Source organism: Scyliorhinus canicula, chromosome 21 (genome assembly GCF_902713615.1).
Source record: "Scyliorhinus canicula chromosome 21, sScyCan1.1, whole genome shotgun sequence".
Taxonomy (NCBI): domain Eukaryota; kingdom Metazoa; phylum Chordata; class Chondrichthyes; order Carcharhiniformes; family Scyliorhinidae; genus Scyliorhinus; species Scyliorhinus canicula.
The window spans coordinates 47,559,338-47,583,371 of NC_052166.1; the positions used below are offsets into that span (position 1 = coordinate 47,559,338).

Sequence of the window (24,034 nt, forward strand, 5' to 3'; positions counted from 1 at the left end):
ATTCATGTTGTGGATGCAATGAGCTCTCAGCCAGGGAACACGAGTCAACAATGCACTTATGCCATAACTGAGCAGCAGTTTCGACCAAACTTTGATCTGATCTTTTTGTTCAGATTTTGACAAACCAAAGACAAGTCACAGCAAAAGCTATCAGCTTAGTTTGTCATTTTAAATGATTTAAACATGCTGCTAAATCACTACTGAGTCAAAGCAGATGTGCAACACAACCAACTTGTTATTGTTTCAATCAAAACAAGCCAATACTGAAGTTGGAATAGATTTCAGTGACTATATGGATTTTCGGTTCTATAACGGCCGATGTCAGCATTTCACTCCTGTCCAGATGCCATCAACTGAACTTGTGATGTTGTAGTAAAAATGTTAATCAAATTTGCACCATTGCCAGTTCTAGTGCCTATGTTAGGACATGTCGCTCTAAATAGATCACTGTAAACCTATGATATACCATCTCACTCAGCCCGATCCAAACTAGATTTGTCTCGAGGCTTTTATGTGACATTTTACATGGAATCCAAATATGCCACTTAGGCCAGTTTCTAAAAAGACAATCAAGACTTTATTTCACTGGGAATTCGCTTACGCTCTTTAGAGAATTCAATGTTTGTGGAGACATAAAATTATGAAGAAAGGTCACTTCGGTTGACAAGAAGATCCAAGATACTAGGATTATTTCTTACATTTCCTCCAATTTGCTCAGATTCCTTTTATTGGGAAAATGCACAAAACATTCTGAACACGGCAATAAAACCAAAAACACAAGTCTTTTCTTAAATTTAATATCTTGTATGGCAGAACATTTATGCTTTTACAGCAAATTTGCGCATGGGATACAGACGCTCTTTCCGTTGCTGTTTCTTGGTCTTCAAACTCGCTTCATATTTGTTTAGTCGACGACGCATGGCGCGGGTCTTCTTTGGTCGCAGGTCCAAAGGCTTGTACTTCTTGCCCTAAGAAGTTTATAAAGAAACTAAGATCAGCAGCCATCTAAACATCACCGATTTTATCAAACAGTGGCTTTTCATAACTGACTTAATATTTAACAGCAATAAGAGCCACAACCATCAATACATTCTTATCAACCAGGAGCTAGAATAGGGGCACACGTACTATGATTGACCTGACTCCCAGGTTTCACATATTTTCAACCACTGACTGCAACTTTAAAATAGTTTGAAACTTATTCATGTTCCTGACATGAACATCCAAGGGAGATGACCACAAACCAAAATCACCATACTCAAAATCAAAGAAAACCGACCAACACCTAACTGGCCACATGCACACACACAATTCTATTGTAGTTGAATTCCGATAGTGGGGTATATTGAGAATTAAGATCAAGTCAAAGTTTTCAGATGAAATAAAATTAGAAACGAGATGATTGGGTCAGGGTTTACAGAACTGAATTTCCGCATCCATTTTAAAGCTGTGACTTCTTTAATGTAGTGTTTCTCTACAGTATGGAGATGTACACAGGCAAAGCCACAAAAGGATCTATACATAAGGGTGAGCATTTTAAAGTGGGAGGTATTAGGGAACTGGGGACAAGGTATCATCGAGGACATGAGTAAATGGAACTTAGTTTGCCATCAGTATGCTGATGAGCGGAACTTTTAGGTTTCAGAAGTCTATCCCATTTTTCTTTGCAGCTTGGCATGGACAGGGATCTGATACAGGACAGGCCTGTGAGGACAGATAGTTTCCATCTCCAAAAAGGACATTAATGAACCAGTTGGATTTTTAAAATGTCATTCATGCTCACTTTTACCAGAATCAAATTTTTCCTTCCAGCTTTTTAAAAACAGAATTCAAATTCTCAAACTGACACGGTGGAATTCAAACTCATTTTCTCGGTTCATCAGTCCAGGATTACAGCTTCAGTAACAAAACCATTACCTGTAGCTTAACATTGCAAAATTATGAAATGTTATGCTCAAGGCAGAGGTTTAAGAAAACCCAAACTCATTACTGGTTTTTAAAAGTTGAGAACTGGTTCAAATATATACTCGCGAGGTGAAAGAGCAATCCAGTAATCCAATGCCTCTGACAAAACCCGTTAGCACCCATTCATCAAACCATTGATAATGTTCTACAACATTGATACAATCATAAATGAGGACGAGTTTGAGGGAATCCCCCAACTCCCCATCTATGACCACCTTGGACGCCCAAACATGGACAACCATGAAGCATGTGAAGAATGGAAAAGCCACGGGAGTGGAAAAGATCCCAGTGGAAATGTTCAAACTTGGAGGAGCTGGGAAAATCATCACTTGAATCCTTGCTAGCCCCCTTCTCTCAGTCTCTGAAGCCAGTGGCTTCCGACCAAACTGTAGACATGATTTTCACTGTTCGGCAACTTAAAGAGAAATGCCAGGAGCAACATCAACCACTCTAATGTCCTTTAGCGATCTGACCAGAGTGTTTGACTCATTCAATCAGGAAGTTCTATGGAAGACCCGGTCAAAGGCCGGCCTGTGAAATTCATCAACATCCTTCAACTCCTCCATGACAAGAAAGGTGTTTGCGACAGTCCTGACCGAAGGAAAGACCAAGACTGGAACGCGTGAAGACAGGAGTCAAGCAGGGATCGTGTGTCATCGCCCCCACCCTTTTCTCCATCACCACCATTCTTCACCTCATCAAGAACAAGTTTCTTGGGGCGGCACGGTAGTGCAGTGGTTAGCACTGTTGCTTCACAGCTCCAGGATCCCAGGTTCAATTCCCGGCGTGTCACTGTCTGTGCGGAGTCTGCATGTTCTCATGAGCATGAATGGCAAATGTTACAGGAAGCTTTGACAACAGCTCCAATGCTGACATATTTTTGATCATACAAAGTGGGCAGCACAGTTGCTTCATAGCTCCAGGTTCGATTCCCAGTTCGGGTCACTGTCTGTGCGGAGTCTGCATGTTCTCTTCATGACTGCTTGGGCTTCCTCTGGGTGCTCCGGTTTCCTCCCACAGTCCAAAGATATGCAGGTTAGGTGGATTGGCTATGCTAAATTGTCCTTAGTGTCCAAAAAGATTGGGTGGGGTTATGGCAGTGTTCTTCAAAGGCGGGGGCGCGACCCGCGGGTGGGTGTCGGGAGGGTCGCGGAGTCATTGTCCGCTACCGCGCATTGTCCGATCGCGCAAATCCCCGCGCAGTAGCCGGCTTTTCATAACATCGGCTGCAAGCAGCCGCGAACATGTTAAAAAAAAAATTTGCCCACATTGCACACGTGATCAGCACGCACATGCAAATGCGCGGATAATCGGGCACACATGCATAGTGTGGCCGCTATTTTTTTTAAAAAAACGGTTGCAGCTTTTTGTTTTACAAGTTCTGTCGTGGTTTTTATTGATTTATTTTATTCATTTAATTTCTATTTTTTTCATTTAATTTTTTGTACAAGTTCGGGGGGGGGGGGGGGGGGGGGGGGGGGGTTTATTCATTTTTTTCATTTATTTTACTCATACAGGAAAAAAATTCAGAACTTTGGACAGATGGAGACTCCATACTTTCCGACACCAGAAGGCTTCACCTTCATCCAACAGGTTCCATTGGAGGAGCGTGTACGAGGGCCAAAGGGACTCAAAACCATTTCCTCCATTTTTGTTAGCAGCAAACAAGGTAAGAGAAAATGGTGGGTCACGCAGGTCGGCCGGTGTGGGTCGCGAATTTCGGCCGGGTTGGGTCCCGAAGGTTGGCCGGTTGGTAAAAATGGGTCCCCGGAAAAAAAGTTTGAAGAACACTGGGTTATGGGGATAGGGTGGAGGTGTGGGCTTGGATGGGGTAGTCTTTCCGAGGGACGGTGTAGATTCGTTGGGCCGAATGGCCTTCTCTTGCACTGTAAATTCTATGATTCTACAGGCAGGATAGGTGGATTGGCCATGCTAAATTGCCCCTTAATTGGCATACTCTAAATTATTTTTCTAGAAAAGTTTGACACCTTTGCAGAAGCATACCAAAGAATCGATCTCAGCCTGAAGAGGGGTCAAAGTCCTTTCACAACCCACCCCAGGGCAAGATCCAGTCTCTCCCTCCATCAAGATCAATAGAGAACCCTATCAAACGTGGAACATTTCCCCCGCCCGGGGAGCCACCTCTCACCAACAACGTGGAGCTCCACCATATCCAATCCACAAATGCCTCCTTTGGAAGCCTAAGGATGAGAGCCTTTGACAACCACAACATCAAGATCCTCGTGTACAAGTCAGCTGCCCTCCCAAGTTTTGTGTATGGCTCAGAAACTGGGACTAAATACAGACACCCCACCTCAAGGACCTGGAGAGGTACCATCAATGCTTCCCAAGAGACTGATTCTCCACATCAACTGGGAGGACATGTGTACTAACATCAGCGTCCTTGGAAGAGCCAAGAGCACCAGCATCGAGGCCATGATCATCCGAAACCCCAGTTGGCCAGTCATGTGCTTAGGATGTCAGAGTCCCGACTGCGAAAGAAAATAATCTTTGAGCAGCTCAAGGAAGGCTCCCAAACAAGAGGATGACAAAAGAAATGCTTCAATGACATCCTGAAAGCCTACCTCAAGAAGTGCAACACAGACATCGACGCCTGGGAGACCTTTGCTCAGAAGAGAAACCTCTTGACTGAAGGGACACAATTCCTCGAGGACACCAGGCGGCAAGAGGAATCCCAGAAAAGAGCCAGGGAAAGAAATACAGTGATCTAGAGGCCAAGAACCGATCGCACTGCCTGGAAACATCAAGTGTGTGGTCGAAGATGCGGCTCTAGGATCAGGCTCATCAGCTATGCAAGGACCCACAGAACCCATGATCAGTAACAGTTTCTTAGGCGGACAATCATACTCGTTAGTGAGTGATCGCCGAAGATGAAGACAACCCACCAATCTTCCTTCTGGCCAAAGCAGAGAATGTCAATTCAGCATCAAATTGGGGCAGCTGTATGTTGTGGACTTATACCGATTAACTGTTCAGAATGCTCACCCAATAAAAAGCAAAAATTCATTGAATGATGAACCAAGTGCGACCAAACATTTGTATACACAACAGACAAAGATTTGCACATGACACCCTCAAATCGAGATGAAAATCACACCCATGTCTTGTTTATTGCAGAACTCAATACATGAAAAGGACTCTTAATGCAAACAGGAAATGAAACTCCTGTCTTTGACCTCAACGCTCCTCACTGTCCAAGGTTCCAAACACTCCTTCCTGGTGAAGCACTGATTTACGTGCACTTCTTTCATTCTCAACCTCTGGATTTGTTGCTTAAAGTGGTCTTCACTACACTGGGGAGATCAAACTCAGACTGGGTGACTGCATTGCAGAACACCTCCATTTTGTCTGTGAGCATGACCGAGCTTCTGGTGGCCTGACATTTTAATTCTCCATCTTGCACTGTCCTCTGCCTGCCGCACCATGAAGCTCAAGCTTGAATAACGGCACCTCAATTCTTCCATTTACAGTCCCCTGGACTCAGCACGAGTTTCAACAAGTTCAGACTGTAAACTTTATACTCCATTTTGTTTCCTTCGGTTTTGTTTTCTTTCAGTCAGCCGAATACCTGCTCTAGGCATATCTTTTGTCTCCTTTCTTTCCCCAAGGCCTCGGAGGACTAATGTTTGTCTCATTCATTCTCTGGTCGTCCACCCCGTTACATGTCTTCCTTTTTTGTCCTCGCCCCACCCACACGTTTCTCCAAAACCCATTATATCTTCAACTTTTCCCAGTTTTGCTGAAAGGTCAGGCCTGAAAGTTTCTCTTGAACAGATGCTGCCTAACCTGCTGCGTTTTGCCCAGTACTTTGCTTTTGTTTTAGATTTTCAACACCTGCAGTATTCTGCTGAGAACAGCTTGGCAGAAGTGATATTAGCAGAAGACAACAGGAGGAACAATGATAGAAAACACAAATAAATGGCATATGCGATAAGCTGGAGGGGTGAGAGATGAGCAGGTAGAAAATAGGCAGAAATGGAAAAAAGTCTGAAAAATATCGAATCTCAGGAAACCATGGGACAATCACTAAATTCCACAGCTGAATTAAGTGCTATAACAGCTTACTATATGAAATATGCACCGAGTCCTGTTGGTACGGAATCTTTCTGCAAAGTTTACTGGGATCCACTTGTGGTGGACACAGTTCATCCCAATGAACATGTATACAACAACTACCAAGTCATGCAAATCAAAAACACTAATAGTACTGTAAGCATGGCTGATCCTCCTCTACTGCTTCCTGACTCCATATTTCGATGTGTATGCAGGAGTGTATTATAAACAAACAGCATGTACCATGTACTACAGAAGTTTCATATTACCAGCATGTGTCATTCTCAGTTATTACAAATGCCATCCCAGTATCTGCTGAATTGTAAACTGCATTGCATTAACACTTGAACTTGCCTTGTAGAATTTTCTCAAGTTCTCTTTTTGTGTTTGATTGATGACAGTCAGGACTCTTGCAATAGACTTGCGCACGACACGGCTAATGGAGGAGAAAAAAAAATCATATCAGCCAATCACAAATCCTGCCAAACTTTGAGGTTAAAGGCAGCAGTCAATAGAAATGATGTACCACTTCAGCTCACATGGAGCTCGAACATTCACATGGACTGGCTAGGCTGAATTGCATGGTTCCGTGTTGCAATTCTGATGCATTTCTAAGTCCCTTAGGAAGCAGTGGTCCCATAAGGGCATGTACGTCACGCCAGTAAAGCAGAGCAGCAAAATCATTTAAAGGCTGGTACACTGTCACTCACTTTGAGCAAGGCTCCATAGCCCGTGCTTTGTACAGAGGGTAACTTTAATCACTAGTTTGTTCAAAAAAATTTACTGCACACTTACATTTTGGATAGCTTGGATGCAGCTCCTCCAGTTACCTTAGCAACACGGAGCTGGGAGAGTTCGACCTTAAGGTCATCCAGCTGTTTCAGTAGCTCCTCCTTTTTCTTGCCGCGCAGATCACGTGCCTTGATTTTTGCCTACATTTAATAAGAGTCACCACGTTAGTGTCACAAACAAAACCTCTAATCGGAGACAACACTCTACATTACAAACAAAATTCCAAACGTTTCAAATGCTATACAGAGTAAGGAGGCCCTTTGTTCCATCAAGTCAGTCAGTTAGATCATTGCCAATCTGTACCTCAACTCCAACCCATTTTTAAATCCATACACAATATAGATAACTTTCCCTAACAAAAATAGTCAATCTCAGTTCTGAGAATATCGATTGACCCAGCATTCAGAGCCTTTGAAGCAGTGAGTTCCAGATTTCAATTACTAGCAATTAGGGCATAATAACTTGCATTTATATGGCAAGTTAACAAGTCAAACATCTTAAGACGCTGCCCAGCTTTACCAGGAAGGATCTAACATTGAGCCACATAAACGATAAGATGAGATGGTCAAAAGCTTATTCAAAAATGAGTCGCAAAGGAGGAAGTGATAAGACAAACGGAGAGGTTTAGGGGAGGAATTACAGAGCTGAAGGCCAAGGAAGACTGCTAAAGGGATGGCACCAATTGAATTTTAAAATCAAGATTTTGCTCAAGGGGAGCCACTGCAAGCACAGGTAAATTCGATATGGGCATGAAGTTTTGGATTATTTCAAACTTTATGAGGGTCCTGCAGGAGTGTTGGAATGCTCAAGTCTAGAGGTAACAGATAGGTACGGACAGAATCAAGTGATGTTAGGCAGATAGAAAGGGTGGTCTTAGTGAAATGAAAAAAAAATGAAATGAAATGAAAATCACTTATTGTCACAAGTAGGCTTCAAATTAAGTTACTGTGAAAAGCCCCTAGTCGGCACATTCCGGCACCTGTTCGTGGAGGCTGGTACGGGAATTGAACTGTGCTGCTGGCCTGCCTTAAAAGCCAGCGATTTAGCCCTGTGCTAAACCAGCCCCTAGTGAAGACATGGATGTGGTGGGAACCTCATCTTGGGGCCAAATATGATACCAAAACTCTTGGACCACCCCTCAACTACCTAAACACTCGGAACGGAAGACAAGTTTTCAGAGCATGTCCTCCATTTAATTCTTTAATCTTAGTATTATTCTGATGGATAACACGGTTTCCCTTCCAACTTCAATAGATCCTTTCCACGATAGTAGTTCCTAACATTGAACGCAGTACTCGAGATAGGTCCAATCACAGCTTCCCTCTTTTAGGAGATAATAGCAACCAGCAATATTAAAGTTATCACTGTCACCAATGATCAGGAAGCTTATCCAAATCAACTGCATTAACATCAAGGCTATAAGAGCACATACAATGCACTGCCACTGTACTCTACACCCACTGGCAGCAAAAGGGACCAGCTTAGCTTAGTTGGCTGTAAAGCTGTATTCAGAGCAAGGCCAACAGCATGGTTTCAATTCCTGTACCAGCTGATTATTCATGAGAGACCCCACCTTCTCAACTTTGCCCCTCGCTTGAGGTGTGGTGACCCTCAGGTTAAATCACCACCATCTGTTAGAACATAGAACAGTACAGCACAGAACAGGCCCTTCGGCCCTCGATGTTGTGCCGAGCAATGATCACCCTACTCAACCCCATGTATCCACCCTATACCCGTAACCCAACAACCCCCCCCCCCCCCTAACCTTACTTTTAAGGACACTACGGGCAATTTAGCACGGCCAATCCACCTAACCCGCATATCTTTGGACCGTGGGAGGAAACCGGAGCACCCGGAGGAAACCCACACACACACGGGGAGGACGTGCAGACTCCGCACAGACAGCGACCCAGCCGGGAACCGAACCTGGGACCCTGGAGCTGTGAAGCATTTATGCTAACCACCATGCTACCATGCTGCCCCTTCAAACGTAAGTTCTCCCCATCAAAGGGGAAAGGCAGCCGGTGATGCTCTGACTTTACTCTGCACCCACTGGCAATTCTGTGTGGCTAAACAGTAGTTTAGATTCAATCTAACAATTTTCCCAACTTACTTTAACAATGCCTCTGTGGCCCTTTAATCTCTGCCAAGAGGTCTGGGAAAGGGACATTAACAACCTCCCCTCCCATATCACACACAATGTTGGGTATGTTGAACATACCCAACAGCATCTTGGGAGTGCACTGAGGCAGCAAACCCATCAGCTGCCCAGGATGGCAAGAGATGGGCACTAAAATAAAACACATCGCTGGCCACGATGGTACAATCATTTGAAATGAATAGAAATGGGGGCGGATGGAGGGGGATTGAGCAAAGCCGCGGGAAGAGCCGCAAACCCCTCCGGCCGGCCTATGAAGCCGAGCAGCAGAGGCTCACTGGGCGCAGGGAGAACCGTCCCAGCAGCACAGTCGCTCTCTTTCCAGAAAACCGGCCGCGGGGCCGCTGAGCCTCGACCGCCATCTTCAGAGGCCGGCAGCGGCCTGTTGTCACCGAGACATCACCGCTTCCAACAGAACAAAAAAACCCACAAAGCATCACAAATAACCGCCTCGGCCGAGGGGATGGGGTCCGAGGGTCCACAAGAGGCGATTATGGCGGCCCTGCGGCAGATGGTTTGTTAGGATTGATCGGGATTGTCCCCGGCGCTGGGAACTCAGAAACGCCATCACTCTCACCATTGTCAGCGCAAGCGCAGGAAAGGACAGGCCCGGGGGCGGGGCCTGTATTTCCACGTGACCCGCGCTACCACTTCCCCTTAATGGAGGGGGGCTGCAGAAGCATGGGCAAGTCTAAATTCATGTTCAACCACACGTCATTGCTTTTGGAAAAGCTAATAGTAAAATTTACATCTCCTGACAGAGTGAGGATATTCACGCTGTCTTGGGGCTTGTTGATTTTTGATGTCCCCCCCCCCCCCCCCCTCTCAGGTTGTACATTCCGGGGGTTGTTTCCGGTTCCGGGACAAGGTTCAGCAAGCCCTCCTCCCCCGGCTCGGAGATCGGCATTAGCCCATGTCCTGGATGCTGCTGCCGCCGCCGCCGGTTCAGTAGGTGCGGCCGTGGGGAAAGGGACCGCTTTACAACAGAAAAAAAAAAGACATAAACAGGGCCAATGGCGAAGAACACGCTCTCCAACCGGTTCCGGAAAGTCGATGTTGACGAATACGACGAGAACAAGTTTGTGGACGAGCAGGAGGAGGCAGCGGAGCAGCAGGGACCCGACTCGCTGGAGGTGGACACCCTCATCAGGCAATATCCTTCCAGCAGCGGGAGGCCGGGACTGGGGCAGCACGGCACCACCCCTCCCCCCTACCCCCCCTCCTCCCCCCTACCCCCCCTCCTCCCCCCTCTCCTCCCCCCTACCCCCCCTCCCCCCCCCCCACACCCCTACCCCCCCCACACACCCCTACCCCCCCCACACACCCCTACCCCCCCCCCCACACACCCCTACCCCCCCCCACACACACCCCTACCCCCCCCCCACACACCCCTACCCCCCCACACACCCCTACCCCCCCACACACCCCTACCCCCCCCACACACCCCTACCCCCCCCACACACACCTACCCCCCCACACCCCCCTACCCCCCCCACACCCCCCTACCCCCCCCACACCCCCCTACCCCCCCCACACCCCCCTACCCCCCCCCACACCCCCCTACCCCCCCCACACCCCCCTACCCCCCCCACACCCCCCTACCCCCCCACCCTCACTGTACCCCCCATACCCTCACTGCACTCACCCTTAATGCACCCCCACACCCTTACCACCCCCTCACCCTTACCACCCCATCACACCCCCCCTTACCCTCACTGCACTCACCCTTCATGCACCCCCTCACCCTTACCACCCCCATCACACCCCCCCTACCCTCACTGCACCTCCCCTGCACTCACCCTTAATGCACCCCGCCATCACACCCCCTCACCCTTACCGCACCCCCCTCACCCTTACTGCACCCCCCTCACCCTTACTGCACCCCCCTCACCCTTACTGCACCCCCCTCACCCTTACTGCACCCCCCTCACCCTTACCACCCCCATCACACCCCCCCTACCCTCACTGCACCTCCCCTGCACTCACCCTTAATGCACCCCGCCATCACACCCCCTCACCCTTACCGCACCCCCCTCACCCTTACTGCACCCCCCTCACCCTTACTGCACCCCCCCTCACCCTTACTGCACCCCCCTCACCCTTACTGCACCCCCCTCACCCTTACTGCACCCCCCTCACCCTTACTGCACCCCCCTCACCCTTACTGCACCCCCCTCACCCTTACTGCACCCCCCTCACCCTTACTGCACCCCCCTCACCCTTACTGCACCCCCCTCACCCTTACTGCACCCCCCTCACCCTTACTGCACCCCCCTCACCCTTACTGCACCCCCCTCACCCTTACTGCACCCCCCTCACCCTTACTGCACCCCCTCACCCTTACTGCACCCCCCTCACCCTTACTGCACCCCCCTCACCCTTACTGCACCCCCCTCACCCTTACTGCACCCCCCTCACCCTTACTGCACCCCCCTCACCCTTACTGCACCCCCCTCACCCTTACTGCACCCCCCTCACCCTTACTGCACCCCCCTCGCCTCACCCCCACCGCACCCCCCTCGCCTCACCCCCACCACACCCCCCTCGCCTCACCCCCACCACACCCCCCTCGCCTCACCCCCACCACACCCCCCTCGCCTCACCCCCCTCACCTCACCCCCACCGCACCCCCTTAACTCATCCTCCTCTCACCCCCACCGCACCCCCCCTCACTGAACTCACCCGTACCTCACCCCCACCACACCCTCTCCCCACCCTTACTGCACCCCCCTCACCCCACCCTCCGCAACCCCCTCACCCCCACCGCAACCCCCCCCCTTACCTGCCCCCCCCCCCCTTACCGCACCCCCGTCACCCTCGCAAGCAGACTCACATTAACACTGCAGGGAAGTTACTGTGAAAAGCCCCTAGTTGCCACATTCCGGTGCCTGTTCGGGTTCACTGAGGGAGAATTCAGAATGTCCAATTCACCTAACAAGCATGTCATTCGGTACTTGTTCGAAGAAACCGGAGGAAACCCACGCAGACACGGGGAGAATGTGCAGACTTTGCACAGATAGTGACCCAAGCCGGGAATAGAATCAGGATCCTTGCCGCTGTATCTGTCCCCTCGCCCCTCTCTGCCTCCCTGTGGTGTAGGTACGACCACTGATCGCCGATACATGTACATGGCGCAGCCATTTTAAATTCGTGCATCTATGCTATGGGTTCCAATTCTCAATAAGTTGCCGGCTGATTCGATCTATAATTGGATTAAAAATCCCCCCCATCCGAGCAAAAAAATGATCATCTCACTGTCAGCTTCCACAGTGAAGTTCAGGGTTTTCAAAGTTTTGGATTTGTGCCATTAAAATAAATTAATCTCATCACAGAGATCAGTAATTTGTCATAAAGACCTGACCTGCCACTCGACCCTTGGTGGCAAAAATCTGGAGTCTTGCTCGAGTAAGTAAGTTGTTCCGGTGATTTTTTTAAAAAAAATTACTTTTTCCCACTCAAATCTTTCTTTCTTTCCCTTTCTAATTTGGTCTAATTCCCTTTATTTAATTGGTCGAGATACGCCATTGTACATGAACTCAGAGAGGCGGAATTGCTATCACTACATCAGTATCAATTCCTATTTCCAGCAATTTGTAGCTCGGGCAAAAGGGCAAGGTTAAAAAGTCAGTTCCCATTGCTTGCTGCGGGATAACGAGCAGAGATTCACCACCTCTCCTTTGTATCCATTTCCACTTTCTTGCCTCTGAACCGATATGAATGTTGACTTACGGAATTTTTCTCAGTGAACAAAAGCGCTTTCTTTTCTGGAAATTTGTTATCATGAAGGATTAATCTTCCATATGTAACTGGCATAGATTTGGATCACGTCACAAGTGTATTGCTAGTGTATGGGGTAGGTTTAGCACAGTGAGCTAAACAGCTGGCTTGTAATGCAGACCAAGGTCAGCAGCACGGGTTCAATTCCCGTATCGGCCTCCCCGAACAAGTGCCGGAAGGTGGCGACTAGGGGCTTTTCACAGTAACTTCATTGAAGCCTACTTGTGACAAAAAGCTATTATTGTTATTGCTTATTGTAACAACTTGGGAATCAAAGATTTGTGTATATTGGTATTTGAATACTTAAGATAATAGAGGTATTGTAATTTCTAATTCTTACGGTTAAACACCATATATAATGACTTCATGGCTTTCCTTGTGATGTAACTAACTTGATCAACTTTTTCGAGGAAGTGACAAAGATGATTTATGAATGGAGGGCAGTGGCTGTTGTCTATATGGATTTCAGTAAAGCCTTTGACAAGGTCCCTCATGGTAGGCTGCTACAGAAGGTGAAGTCACGGGATCAGAGGTGAGCTGGCAAGATGGATACACAACTGGCTCAGTCATATAAGACAGAAGGTAGCAGTAGAAGGATGCTTTTCTGAATGGAGTGCTGTGACTAGTGGTCTTCCGCAGGGATCAGTACTGGGATCATTGCTATTTGTAGTATATACAAATAATTTGGAGGAAAATGCAACCGGTCTGATTAGTAAATTTAGATGACAAAGGGTGGTGGAATTGTGGATAGTGATGATGATTGTCAATACAGCAGGGTATAGATCAATTGGAGACTTGGGCTGAGAGATGGAGTTTAATCCGGACAAATGTGAGGTAATGCATTTTTGGAAGGTCTAATACAAGTGGGAAATGTTGACAGGCAGAGGGATCTAGGTATACAGGTCCACAGGTCACTGAAAGTAGCAACACAGGTGGGTAAGGTAGTCAATGAAGACACTGCATGCTTTCCTTCATCGGCCGGGGCATTGAGTATAAAAATTGCCAAGTCATGCTGCAGCTGTATAGAATCTTAGTTAGGCCACACTTGGAATATAGTGTTCAAATCTGGTCACCACTCTACCAGAAGGATGTCAAGGCTTTGGAGAGGATACAAAAGAGATTTACCAGGATGCTGCCTGGTCTGGAAGGCATTAGCTATGAGAAGTTGGATAAACTTGGTTTGTTCTTACTGGAACGACGGGAGGTTGAGAGGCGACCTGATAGAGGTTTACAAAGTTATGAGGGGCATGGACAGAGTGGATAATCTGAAGCGTTTTCCCAGGGTGGAAGAGTCAATTACTAGGATACATAGGTTTAAGGAGCGAGGGCAAAGTTTAGAGGAGATGTGAGAGGGAAGTCTTTTACACAGAGGGCAGTGGGTGCCTGGAACTCGCTGTTTGCTGTCGGAAGAGGTGGTTGAAGCAGGTACGATAGTGATGTTTAAGGGGAGTCTTGACAAATACATGAATCGGATGAGAATAAAGGGATACGGACCCTGAAAGTGTAGAAGGGTTTGGGTTAGATGGGCAACATGGTCGGTACAGGCTTGGAGGACCAAGGGCCTGTTCCTTTGTTGTACTTTGTGTTTGTTCTTTGTAAAGGGATTAGGGAGTAAATTCCCTTCAAAGCTAATCATCAGTGTCTAACTGAAATAACAACATTGTCAAATTATTTACCTGCATAGAAACCAGTAACTACAGAACATAGAATCCCTACAGTGCAGAAGGGGCCATTCCGCCCATATAGAGTCTGCACCAACCTCCGAAAGAGCATTTTACCTAGCCCCCCCAAAAAAAACAATGTCCAAATGTCCTAACCTGTGCATCTTTGGACACGGGCACAATATCGCCTGGCCAATCCACCTAACTTGCATATCTCTGGACTGTGGGATGAAACTTGAGCACACAGGATGAAACTCATGCAGACATGGGGAGCAAGTGCAAACTTCACACAAGGTCGGAATCAAACCCGGGTTCTTGGTGCTGTGAGGCAATAGTGCGAACCACTGGGCCACCTGAGTTTGAATGCTTGAAATGAAACATTTTATTCCTTGACCTGTAATAATGTACAGGTGACATGCTTAGTGCGTTCCATGCAGCATTAAGGAACCCTCCAGTCAACATGAAGAATCAAGCAACTAAGGTATTTAATTGAATTAAGTTTGTTGGTTTTAAAGGTTTTGAAATATGTGAATTGTGATGGTACATGCAAATGTGCGTAAAAATGTAGTGATTTGTCTCCAAGAATGTATCGGAATATCTTGAGCGAAAACATCTCTTCCGTCTGCATTGACCCTTGGAGCGAGCACATTATCTCGGCCCACCCCTGCCCTATTTCAGTGACCTCGCCTAACCTGCACATCTTTGGACTTTGGGAGGAAACCCATGCAGACACAGGGAGAACATGTAAACTCCACACAGTCACCCAAAGCTAGAATCAAAGCAGGGTCCCTGGTGCTGTGAGGCAGCAGTGTTAACCACTGTGCCACATCTTCTGCAGCTTTTTGACAGAAACAATACGATATTTCTGGTCTTGCTGCATTAAGGGGTAACATCAACTCCTGGTTCAGAACTTTTTGCCAGATTTCTGTTCGGGTCTTTCAATGACAATTTTAAATGATGGTAACCTTTCATAATCTCCCTATGGGCTATTCATGAAAGCCTCACCCGAGGTGTGGTGGCTCTCGGGTTGAATCCCAAACGGGAGAGCCTATGGTCGTCTGGGAAGATGGCAACATTTAAGTGTCCTTAATGTTTTTCCTATTATTTATTTTTAAAAATCTATTGCTGGATGTGGTAGGAAGTGTCAAAGCATAGACCCAACTACTTGTTCTCTTTTTAGCATCTTCAGGGATAATTACCTAAGTTTGTTCTATTGTGAAAAGTTCTACTGTCCAGGAATGATACCACTTGGATAGACAAACAATAAGTTTGGGGGAAATGGGAGGTGTTCTTTTAAAATAATTGTTAATAACACTTTTCAAATTTCCTTTTGTCTGGTACAATAGTCATGACCTATCATATTCAATCTTTAAATATTGGAGCTAAAAATGGTTTCATTGCTTTGCAGTTCAGTGTCTGGAGTATAATAAAGCAAGTAAAACGCTAACTTAAACATTTTTTTTCCTCCACAGGAGCGTGCACAGGGAATAGTTCTGAAAGTCCTTACATCCTTTAAAAGTAGTGAGATAGAACAGGCTGTTAAGTCATTAGATAGAAATGGTGTTGACCTTTTAATGAAGTACATTTATAAAGGTTTTGAAAAACCCACAGAAAACAGCAGTGCAATATTACTGCAGTGGCATGAAAAGGTAAGTTTCTTTTTGTCTTTTAATTATTTCATGGCTTTTGCTATGGACTGGTTAAGGAGGAAGGCAGGTGGATGACCTACATTCATATGGGCAGCACGGTAGCATTGTGGATAGCACAATCGCTTCACAGCTCCAGGGTCCCAGGTTCGATTCCGGTTTGGGTCACTGTCTGTGCGGAGTCTGCACATCCTCCCCGTGTGTGCGTGGGTTTCCTCCCACAGTCCAAAGATGTGCAGGTTAGGTGGATTGGCCATGATAAATTGCCCTTAGTGTCCAAAATTGCCCTTAGTGTTGGGTGGGGTTGCTTGGTTATGGGGATAGGGTGGAGGTGTTAACCTTGCTCTTTCCGGGAGCCGGTGCAGACTCGATGGGCCGAATGGCCTCCTGCACTGTAAATTCTATGTAATCTATGGACCGATAAGTTGAAAATGGCTGCTAGGATGTTGATGGGCACTGAAGATGCTTGCTCTTGTAAAATCTGGTGGCAATGGGCTGCACACTGATCATCAATTGTTGGATAACATGGATATGTAAAAGGTAGACCATGGTAAAATTAAGTGTCAGCTTTGCTTGGACTGTAACTCTTGCCTGAGTCAGAAGACTTCAGTGCAGCATTGACAGAGCTTATGATCCCACTGTGAAGAGAGGGAACTAATCTGGCCACCATTCCTCCTTACGCAGGCACAAGCCGAGTTTAATTGCTGTATTTTGGACTTTGATGTGGACAAATTGGCTGCTCTATGGTTGTGAAGTATTTTTGGACTTACTGAGAATGTGCTATATAGATACAGATTTAACATATATGTATTTAACAGTTCACTAATTGATATTTTGCACTGCTAAATATAGTGAGCAAAATTGTAAGATTCCTACCATAGACCACCTATTTCCACTTTAATATCGTCCCACTCCACTTGCCTCAGCTTATCCATGACTTTACCGTATACATTACTATTCCTGGCTGACCTCCCTATTTTACCCTCAGCCCTGATTTGACCATGTCATGCTCCCCCATCTCCTGTGGTCACTGATTTACAATGAGTCCAGTTTTAAAAAAGATCCTTCCATGTTTTAGCCCCCTCCCTATCTCTGATCTCCTGCAGCCCACAGAGATCTTCACAATTTGCTCCCAAAATTGCTTTGAGTTTTCCTGATTTTTGTTCTATTATTGGCTTTCTGTTGCCAAGGCCCTAAGCTCTGGCATTCCCTCTTAAGATACTTTGACCAGGTTTTGGGCCGTGTCAAGTTTTGTTTAACATTTCAAGGTGCTTTACCATGCAAGTTGTGACAGAATTTAAAAAGAAAAAAATGATGAGAACATTTTTCTTCTGTATCCCTCGCAGGCATTAGCAGTGGGTGGAGTAGGTTGCATAGTACGAGTTCTCACTGCAAGAAAAATGGTTTAAAAAGTTACATGACACTTTGACTTGATGTGGACTGAAAGCTGTCAGAAAATGCGAGGAACAAACAGCAAAAGGGAAATATTTGAACCCATCCTTTGAAGATTAATCCATATTAAATGAAATTATTTTGAAAACCATGTTGGAATGCTCTTTTTATCTTACTAGGTTGTGGTGGAAAGTTATTACTGTATGTTTTGGCTAAATATGACATGCAAGGTCTTGCATATTCTCAGTTCCCTTATCATTTTTCTTTTTCCCTTTTTGAAATCTATTGAGAAACCAAATAGTCTGACTAATAAAGACACGTTCACACATTGAAAAAGCAATGATATGGCATTGTGCATTTTACTCAGAATTGTTTTGCCACATGGTGCGGTGGTGGACTATAAGATTCGTCAGTACATGCAGTATTAATTTTTTTATTTCTTTGGGTCACTTTCACATTCTTTTGTAAAATTAGTGGGATATATACTTAGTATGATACATATGGCAATAGTATCAGTTGAACTACCAGGGATGAATTTATTGTAAAGTGCCTGCTGCAAAATAAAGCTCTTGGATCATCTTTAGCTGACAGCTTTTTGTTGTATTATATAAAAAGTTAAAGTTGGATTTCCAACGTGTTACGAAAAGCAGCAAGGGAATTCCTACTCGATGCAAACTAGTGTAATTTCAATTTAATGAATCTTGTACAAAAGCAAAATTATTATTGCAGTATCACCACAGAAACCTTGTGTGGTGATAAGGTTAAGATGCACAAAGTCATAGCTTTAGTTTGGCTTGCATCTATTTTAAACATAATTCATAATGGGTGCCAGTTCAGCTTTTCCTCAGAACCCTGGCCGCGATGAGAAATGGAAATATTACCACTGACCTTGATCAGAAGTAATTTTAAGACAGCTGATTTCCATTCCCATTTGGACAAGAACACTGATCAGAAGTGTGTTTTAATGAGTTTATTTCTGAATATCTGCTTTAGCAGAATGTGACATTGTATGTATATTATGTGCAGACATTACCTTGCTGTTTCAAAGATATATTAAAGCTGAAATGGCTGAAACGTGTAACGTGAAAAATTATGAAGTCTATATTAAAGGACACGGGTCCTTCCAGTTTTATTCAGTTGGGACAATCCTATTTAAATTCTATATTTCAACAGCTCTTTTCAGCTACTCTGTTTACATTACAAATTTGCTAAAGAGAGAATATGGCTATATTGTATAGTAGACATTGCCAGTGGGAGTTTAATATTAGACAGGAATGGTGCCAATCTGCTTCTCTCAAAACTCTGCAAACCAGCTGGACTGGTTGCAAGACCATCCACAGACAAGATTCTAATTTACATTCTTTAATAATTTTTTTGTAACGTTACTTCTGAAGCATTAGTGGTGGCTCAGGATATTTATTTCAGCCAAATGCCAGTCAGTTGCTCTGCCCATATTCATCCCACGAGCAATACCATCAGTTGTCAAGACTTAACACTCAATTTCCTTTTTATATCTGTGCCTTCTTATAATCTACGTTTTGATCATTTCTATCTGTTTTTGCTTGGTGTTTTGTTGTCAGGTTACACCTGAGATGACTTGGGCTTTCTACATTAAAGGCACTATACAAATGAAAATTGTTGTCACAGTTGAAACTTGTGCTCAGGTTTGTTTGTGTGAATGTATGTATGTATGAGAGATGTTGGCAGTCAATGTAGACTGTACATGGTTCACCTCAAAAGAACTTTTGCATTTTTCCGATCAAACTGTTCTTCAAAGAAAGTAACCTAAAACACTGGATTAGAAGAATATATCTCGAGAAATGCAGTTAGGCCTGATTTATATTGGTTAATACATAAAATGTTGGCTATTAATTTCTACCTGCAATATCAAATGAAACTAAACCCTAATAAGTAGAGGGTTATAATGGGGACTTTATTTTGGATGCACACTTCATGAACCATATAAACCTAAATTAGTAAAACCAAATTGTGGCTCTGGGATTAAACCTAATTCATAACAGTTCTTCAGATGACAATCTTACTCATTGCTAAGATGCTTCGAGATGTCCCAAGGTAGTGAAAAAGCACTAAATGACAACATACAATTACTAATGTAGCCCATTTTAAATTCTAGTATTAAGCATGTTATTTGAAAACATTGGTAAGAAACTCAAATTTGACAATTGCTAAAGAAAAATAAGTCTTAGTTGGTCACTCAAGTCCAGGCTGGCTTAATCACATACTAAAATATTGTTACAAACAGCTGTTAATGGTTGTACGGGGATATTTTTAGAATTGCACAAATGCCAAATCCTTACAACTGCCCACGGTCAGTCAACCGCAGCACGAACCAACTTCTGGCTGTTGTTTTGTTCAATATTTTAATCTTGATTCTTATGCCTATTCCCTTCAATTTATAGGGTGCTCTGAAATACGGCATTTGTGAAAGAATAGGTAATAATTAGGAACAGAATCTCCACCCAATCTTTGTAAATGTTAACTTGTATAAATGACAGCTAACCTGGTTTCCACTCTTGTCAATAGGTGACCTACTTCAAGCAGGATGACTGCATTTTTTACAGTGATAAAGTGGTCCAAGGGAATGACTGACTAAGTTTATTACCCCTAAGCTGACCATTGCACTGACCCCACAAACTATAAGCTGATAATTACATTGAGTTATACCACACTGACTACAATTTGGTGCATCAGCTTTTTCAGATTTTGAAATGAAATGAAAATCGGTTATTGTCACGAGTGGGCTTCAATGAAGTTACTGTGAAAAGCCCCTAGTCGCCACATTCTGCCGCCTGTCCAGGGAGGCTGGTACGGGAATCGAACCGTTCTGCTTTAAAAGCCAGCGATTTAGCTAAGTGAGCTAAACCAGCCCCTAATTTTCCATTAGGGCTTTCAAAAAAAATACCAGGTGGCAGCTGCAACAATAATCTTTATTAGTGTCACAAGTAGTCTTACATTAACACGCCAATGAAGTTACTGTGAAAATCCCCTAGTCAGCACCTGTTTGGGTACACTTGAAGGAGAATTCAGAATGTCCAATTAACCTAACAAGCATGTTTTGTGGGAGGAAACCGGATGCCCGGAGAAAACCCACGCAGACACTAAGAACGTTCAGACTCCGCACAGACAGTGACTCAAGCTGGGATTAGAACTCAAAATGGGTCCCAGGCACTGCCACTGAAGCAACAGTGCTAACCACTGTGCTACATGCCGCCCATCAGAAAGACATCATCAATTTTCATGGGCCAGAATGAATTTCAAAAGAAAGACTACAGGTGGGAAGTTAGGCGATAAAATGGTGAATGGCTATTTGGTTGAAATAAAGATATGATCATTTAAAAAAAAAACAATCAACCAAATCATTACATGTTTTAAAAATATGCCATCTGCTGGCGATCTGTGAAATTGTTCCTTTAGTTTCAACAGAATGATGGCAGAAGCAAAGATGGTCTCGCTTGGATCCATTTTAACATCTATTGGAAAGAAGCTTGAATTAGTTCAGACTATCTTCATGTTTAATTTTAAACAAATCCAAAACTGGAAGATTCCAATTTGTCCACCAAATGTTTTATATCAGTGGAACTCTAGGTATGATTTTTCCTATGACGTTATTCATTCTTGCAACAAAAACATCTAAAGCTTCAATTGGATACAATTGCCACATTTTAGACCAGTCCATGTTAATTGACAGTGATGGGTGCCAATCCCAACAAGTAGCAACATAAACACTCTGAATTGCTAGTTATGCTGTCCAGTCTTCAGTTTTTCAAGCTAGCCTAACTCAAGAGGCTGAAATTTTATTGCAAACCTTAACGCCCTATATGCTTTCCATAAATGAGAGCAAAGGTTGTTGCATCCGCAAATCGCAACTGCTAGTCAAAGAATTCAACCACAATTTCATTAAGTCTAAAGGAATTTTAATTGGAAAGTATTGCACCTACAAATTATTCTCAAGCAAACACTGGTCAGATGATCCAATCCAGGTTTACTACACCAAGTTTTGGAAATTAGTTGCAAAGGCCAATCAATGCATGTACAAAGATTACACGCCACAGCAGTTTTGATACAAATAAAAGTGCATTAGTTCATATATAACATACAATATATTTTATATATATATATATATATATATATACACACGCACACACACACGTTGCCCTTGCTTTCAACAAGAATTCCTGATTTCACAATGGCAGGGTAAAGAAAATACTGAGGAAACATTATTACAATAGCAACATTTTCTGCCTCCAAAAGGCTGTAAATAATTTATGCATCCATTTTTACATCTTGTGTTACAATCTTTTCCAATTTCTATACACAATACAGGGTTCCCTTTATAAAGGCTCCATTGGAATGTTTATTTTTTTTCTCTTTTGCATTAACCCAGGTAAATGAGAACTAATTACTGTACCCTTGCCCTACTTATTATATCTAGCATCAAATTCCTTGTTTCTGGTTGTTCCGACACCGTTTCCACGCAACACTATTCTTAAACTGCAATAAAACCACATGATAATCGTTAAACAGCAATACATGGAAGGGATCTAAACTGTGTAATGAATCAATAACAGCATGTTTTACAATTATTAAAATACTTGAGAGAAACCTGAAAAGAGCTATTACAGTGGTATTTTTGGATTAATAAGCAGAAAACCAATTACGATATTTAAGTTGGTCTCTTGTTTTCTGATATCTTTTATTGGTGTAATTAGTCTTGAAGGTTTTATTAATCCAAATTACACCAAAATGATTCAATTGTAAAAATGTAAATGCAATAAAAAAAAGAAATAAATTCTATTTGGAGCATGATACAGAGTCAAAAGCAGTTACAGATAGCACTTGCTGGTGTTCTCATAGAATCTACAATGCAGAAGGAGGCCATTCGGCCCATTGAGTCTGCACCAGCTTTTGGAAAGAGCACCCTACTTAAGCCCACATCACCCTATCCCCGTAACCCCACCTAACCTTTGTTTTTCGGGCACGAAGGGCAATTTAGCACGACCAATCCACCTAACCTGCACATGTTTGGACTCTGCAACAGTGAGGATGGGTGAGGGAAGGAGCATGACCAAACAAATTGTACTCCCATCTCGTGTTAACCGTAAGAAAGAAAATTACAATTAAAAAAAAAAAATGCTTGTAAGCATTTGTTAATGCCTGTCCATGAGGGAGCAAAGGTTTATGAGTATGACAGCATGTCACTTCAAACAGTGTTTCATTCAAATCAGTTCAGGACTGCAATAAAGCTACAGGACCAAAAATAATTATTCCCCTTGCACGTGTAGAAATGGCAGAATTTCAAACCCATAATATCTGCTTTTTCTCAATGAATTTCATTCCCCATAGGAGAACAACTTCATTTGCATTTAAAAGATGTATTAATATAAAGTACCAGTACTATTAAATACTTGTAAACAGCTGAAAAACTTGAAGTCCTGTAATAAAAACACTGTCATAACAGTGACTGAAAACACTAATAAGGATATCTTATCAGTAACTGTAATGTTCATCAAATGAGTTATGTTGTTAGTTCTCTGAATGTGCACGTTCCAGACATTGCACTTGGTTCATTGCCAGTGAGGGGGAGGCAGGCCGGTTATTGATGGAAGTACAATACCTTTAGGAGAAGGTTTTGATCCAAACCAAGACATCTACAATGTAAGAAGGAAGATTTAGTAAGCCACTCAACAGCATTCATTAAAAGAATGGATGTAGGCAAGACTCAGTAAAGTGATTAGGAACAGATCCTGCCTTACCTTATATTCTAAGGATTCCTTGAGCAAGTTCTCTTCTTCACGTGTAAAGTTAAGTAGCATGGATACTGCTTTCACCAGCTGATAGGCCTGCAACAAAGCACATTGTAATCTGATATTTCCCCCCATTTATTAGACCATTGACAACTTTCATGCAAGTTTCTACAAGTAAAATACTACCCATTAGCAAGGAAATACACTGAAAGGTTCCCATAATTCACAAATCATTTTGAATATAAAGTTTCAAATTGAAAACTTATTTTTAAAATAACAATAATCTTTATTGTCACAAGTAGACTTGCATTAACACTAGTTATTGGGAAAATCCCCTAGTCGCCACACTCCGGCGCCAAGAAATCCTGTCTAAATTTCTCAAGTTAAAATTCATTAAAGGAGTGTTCCGGGGTACATTCTGGCACATCATGGAGTATTTTTCTGAAAATTGTATTCCATTGTGTACATTTTTAAAAAATTACTTGCCACACAGCACCTGGCTTCCTGATCCTAGCCACCATCTTCTTTACATTACTGAAGCTGGCCACCAGAAAACAGCATCCATGTGCCTAGCCTTTGCTTCTACTGGTGGAACCCAATTGGAATTTGGGGTCTGGATGTTTTTCTGAGGCCATGATGGATGCAAAAGGCAGTTTTCGAAATTGAAAAAAAAAGAGATGACAGAAAGGCAAGCTCTTTCCCAATAGCACTTTGAAAGGCAGTACAGCAAGTCATCTCAAGCTTTATGTTTTACGTTTTGTATGTCTATAACTGCAGTTAAGGGCCCTGCTTGTGATGTCAGAT

At 43.9% G+C, this 24,034-nt stretch overlaps 3 protein-coding genes across 7 annotated transcripts in view; 1 reads left to right on the top strand and 2 right to left on the bottom strand.

Annotated features, from left to right (window-relative positions):
- Nucleotides 1-779: 779 nt before the first annotated feature.
- LOC119955434 (60S ribosomal protein L35) lies at nucleotides 780-9,702 on the bottom strand. The gene is made up of 4 exons (XM_038781587.1): nucleotides 9,567-9,702; nucleotides 6,835-6,971; nucleotides 6,394-6,475; nucleotides 780-968 (listed from the first exon to the last, which is right to left on the bottom strand). Exons 1-4 carry the CDS (start codon nucleotides 9,567-9,569, stop codon nucleotides 819-821), a joined length of 372 nt encoding a protein of 123 aa, XP_038637515.1. The 5' UTR covers nucleotides 9,570-9,702; the 3' UTR covers nucleotides 780-818.
- A 145-nt stretch (nucleotides 9,703-9,847) lies between these two features.
- On the top strand, nucleotides 9,848-19,100 carry arpc5lb (actin related protein 2/3 complex, subunit 5-like, b). The gene is made up of 4 exons (XM_038781586.1): nucleotides 9,848-10,142; nucleotides 14,836-14,908; nucleotides 15,900-16,076; nucleotides 17,420-19,100. The coding sequence occupies exons 1-4, from the start codon at nucleotides 10,003-10,005 to the stop codon at nucleotides 17,480-17,482; spliced, it is 453 nt and encodes a 150-aa protein (XP_038637514.1). The 5' UTR covers nucleotides 9,848-10,002; the 3' UTR covers nucleotides 17,483-19,100.
- A 2,283-nt stretch (nucleotides 19,101-21,383) lies between these two features.
- Nucleotides 21,384-24,034, bottom strand: part of golga1 (golgin A1) — an 81,265-nt gene continuing 78,614 nt past the window's right edge. For all 5 annotated transcript variants that reach the window (XM_038781887.1, XM_038781886.1, XM_038781888.1 and 2 more), the window contains 2 exons: nucleotides 23,240-23,326; nucleotides 21,384-23,134 (listed from right to left, as the gene is read on the bottom strand). In XM_038781887.1, coding sequence (XP_038637815.1) covers nucleotides 23,051-23,134; nucleotides 23,240-23,326 — 171 coding nt within the window. In that variant the 3' untranslated portion in view covers nucleotides 21,384-23,050. The remainder of the gene's footprint in view (nucleotides 23,135-23,239; nucleotides 23,327-24,034) is intronic.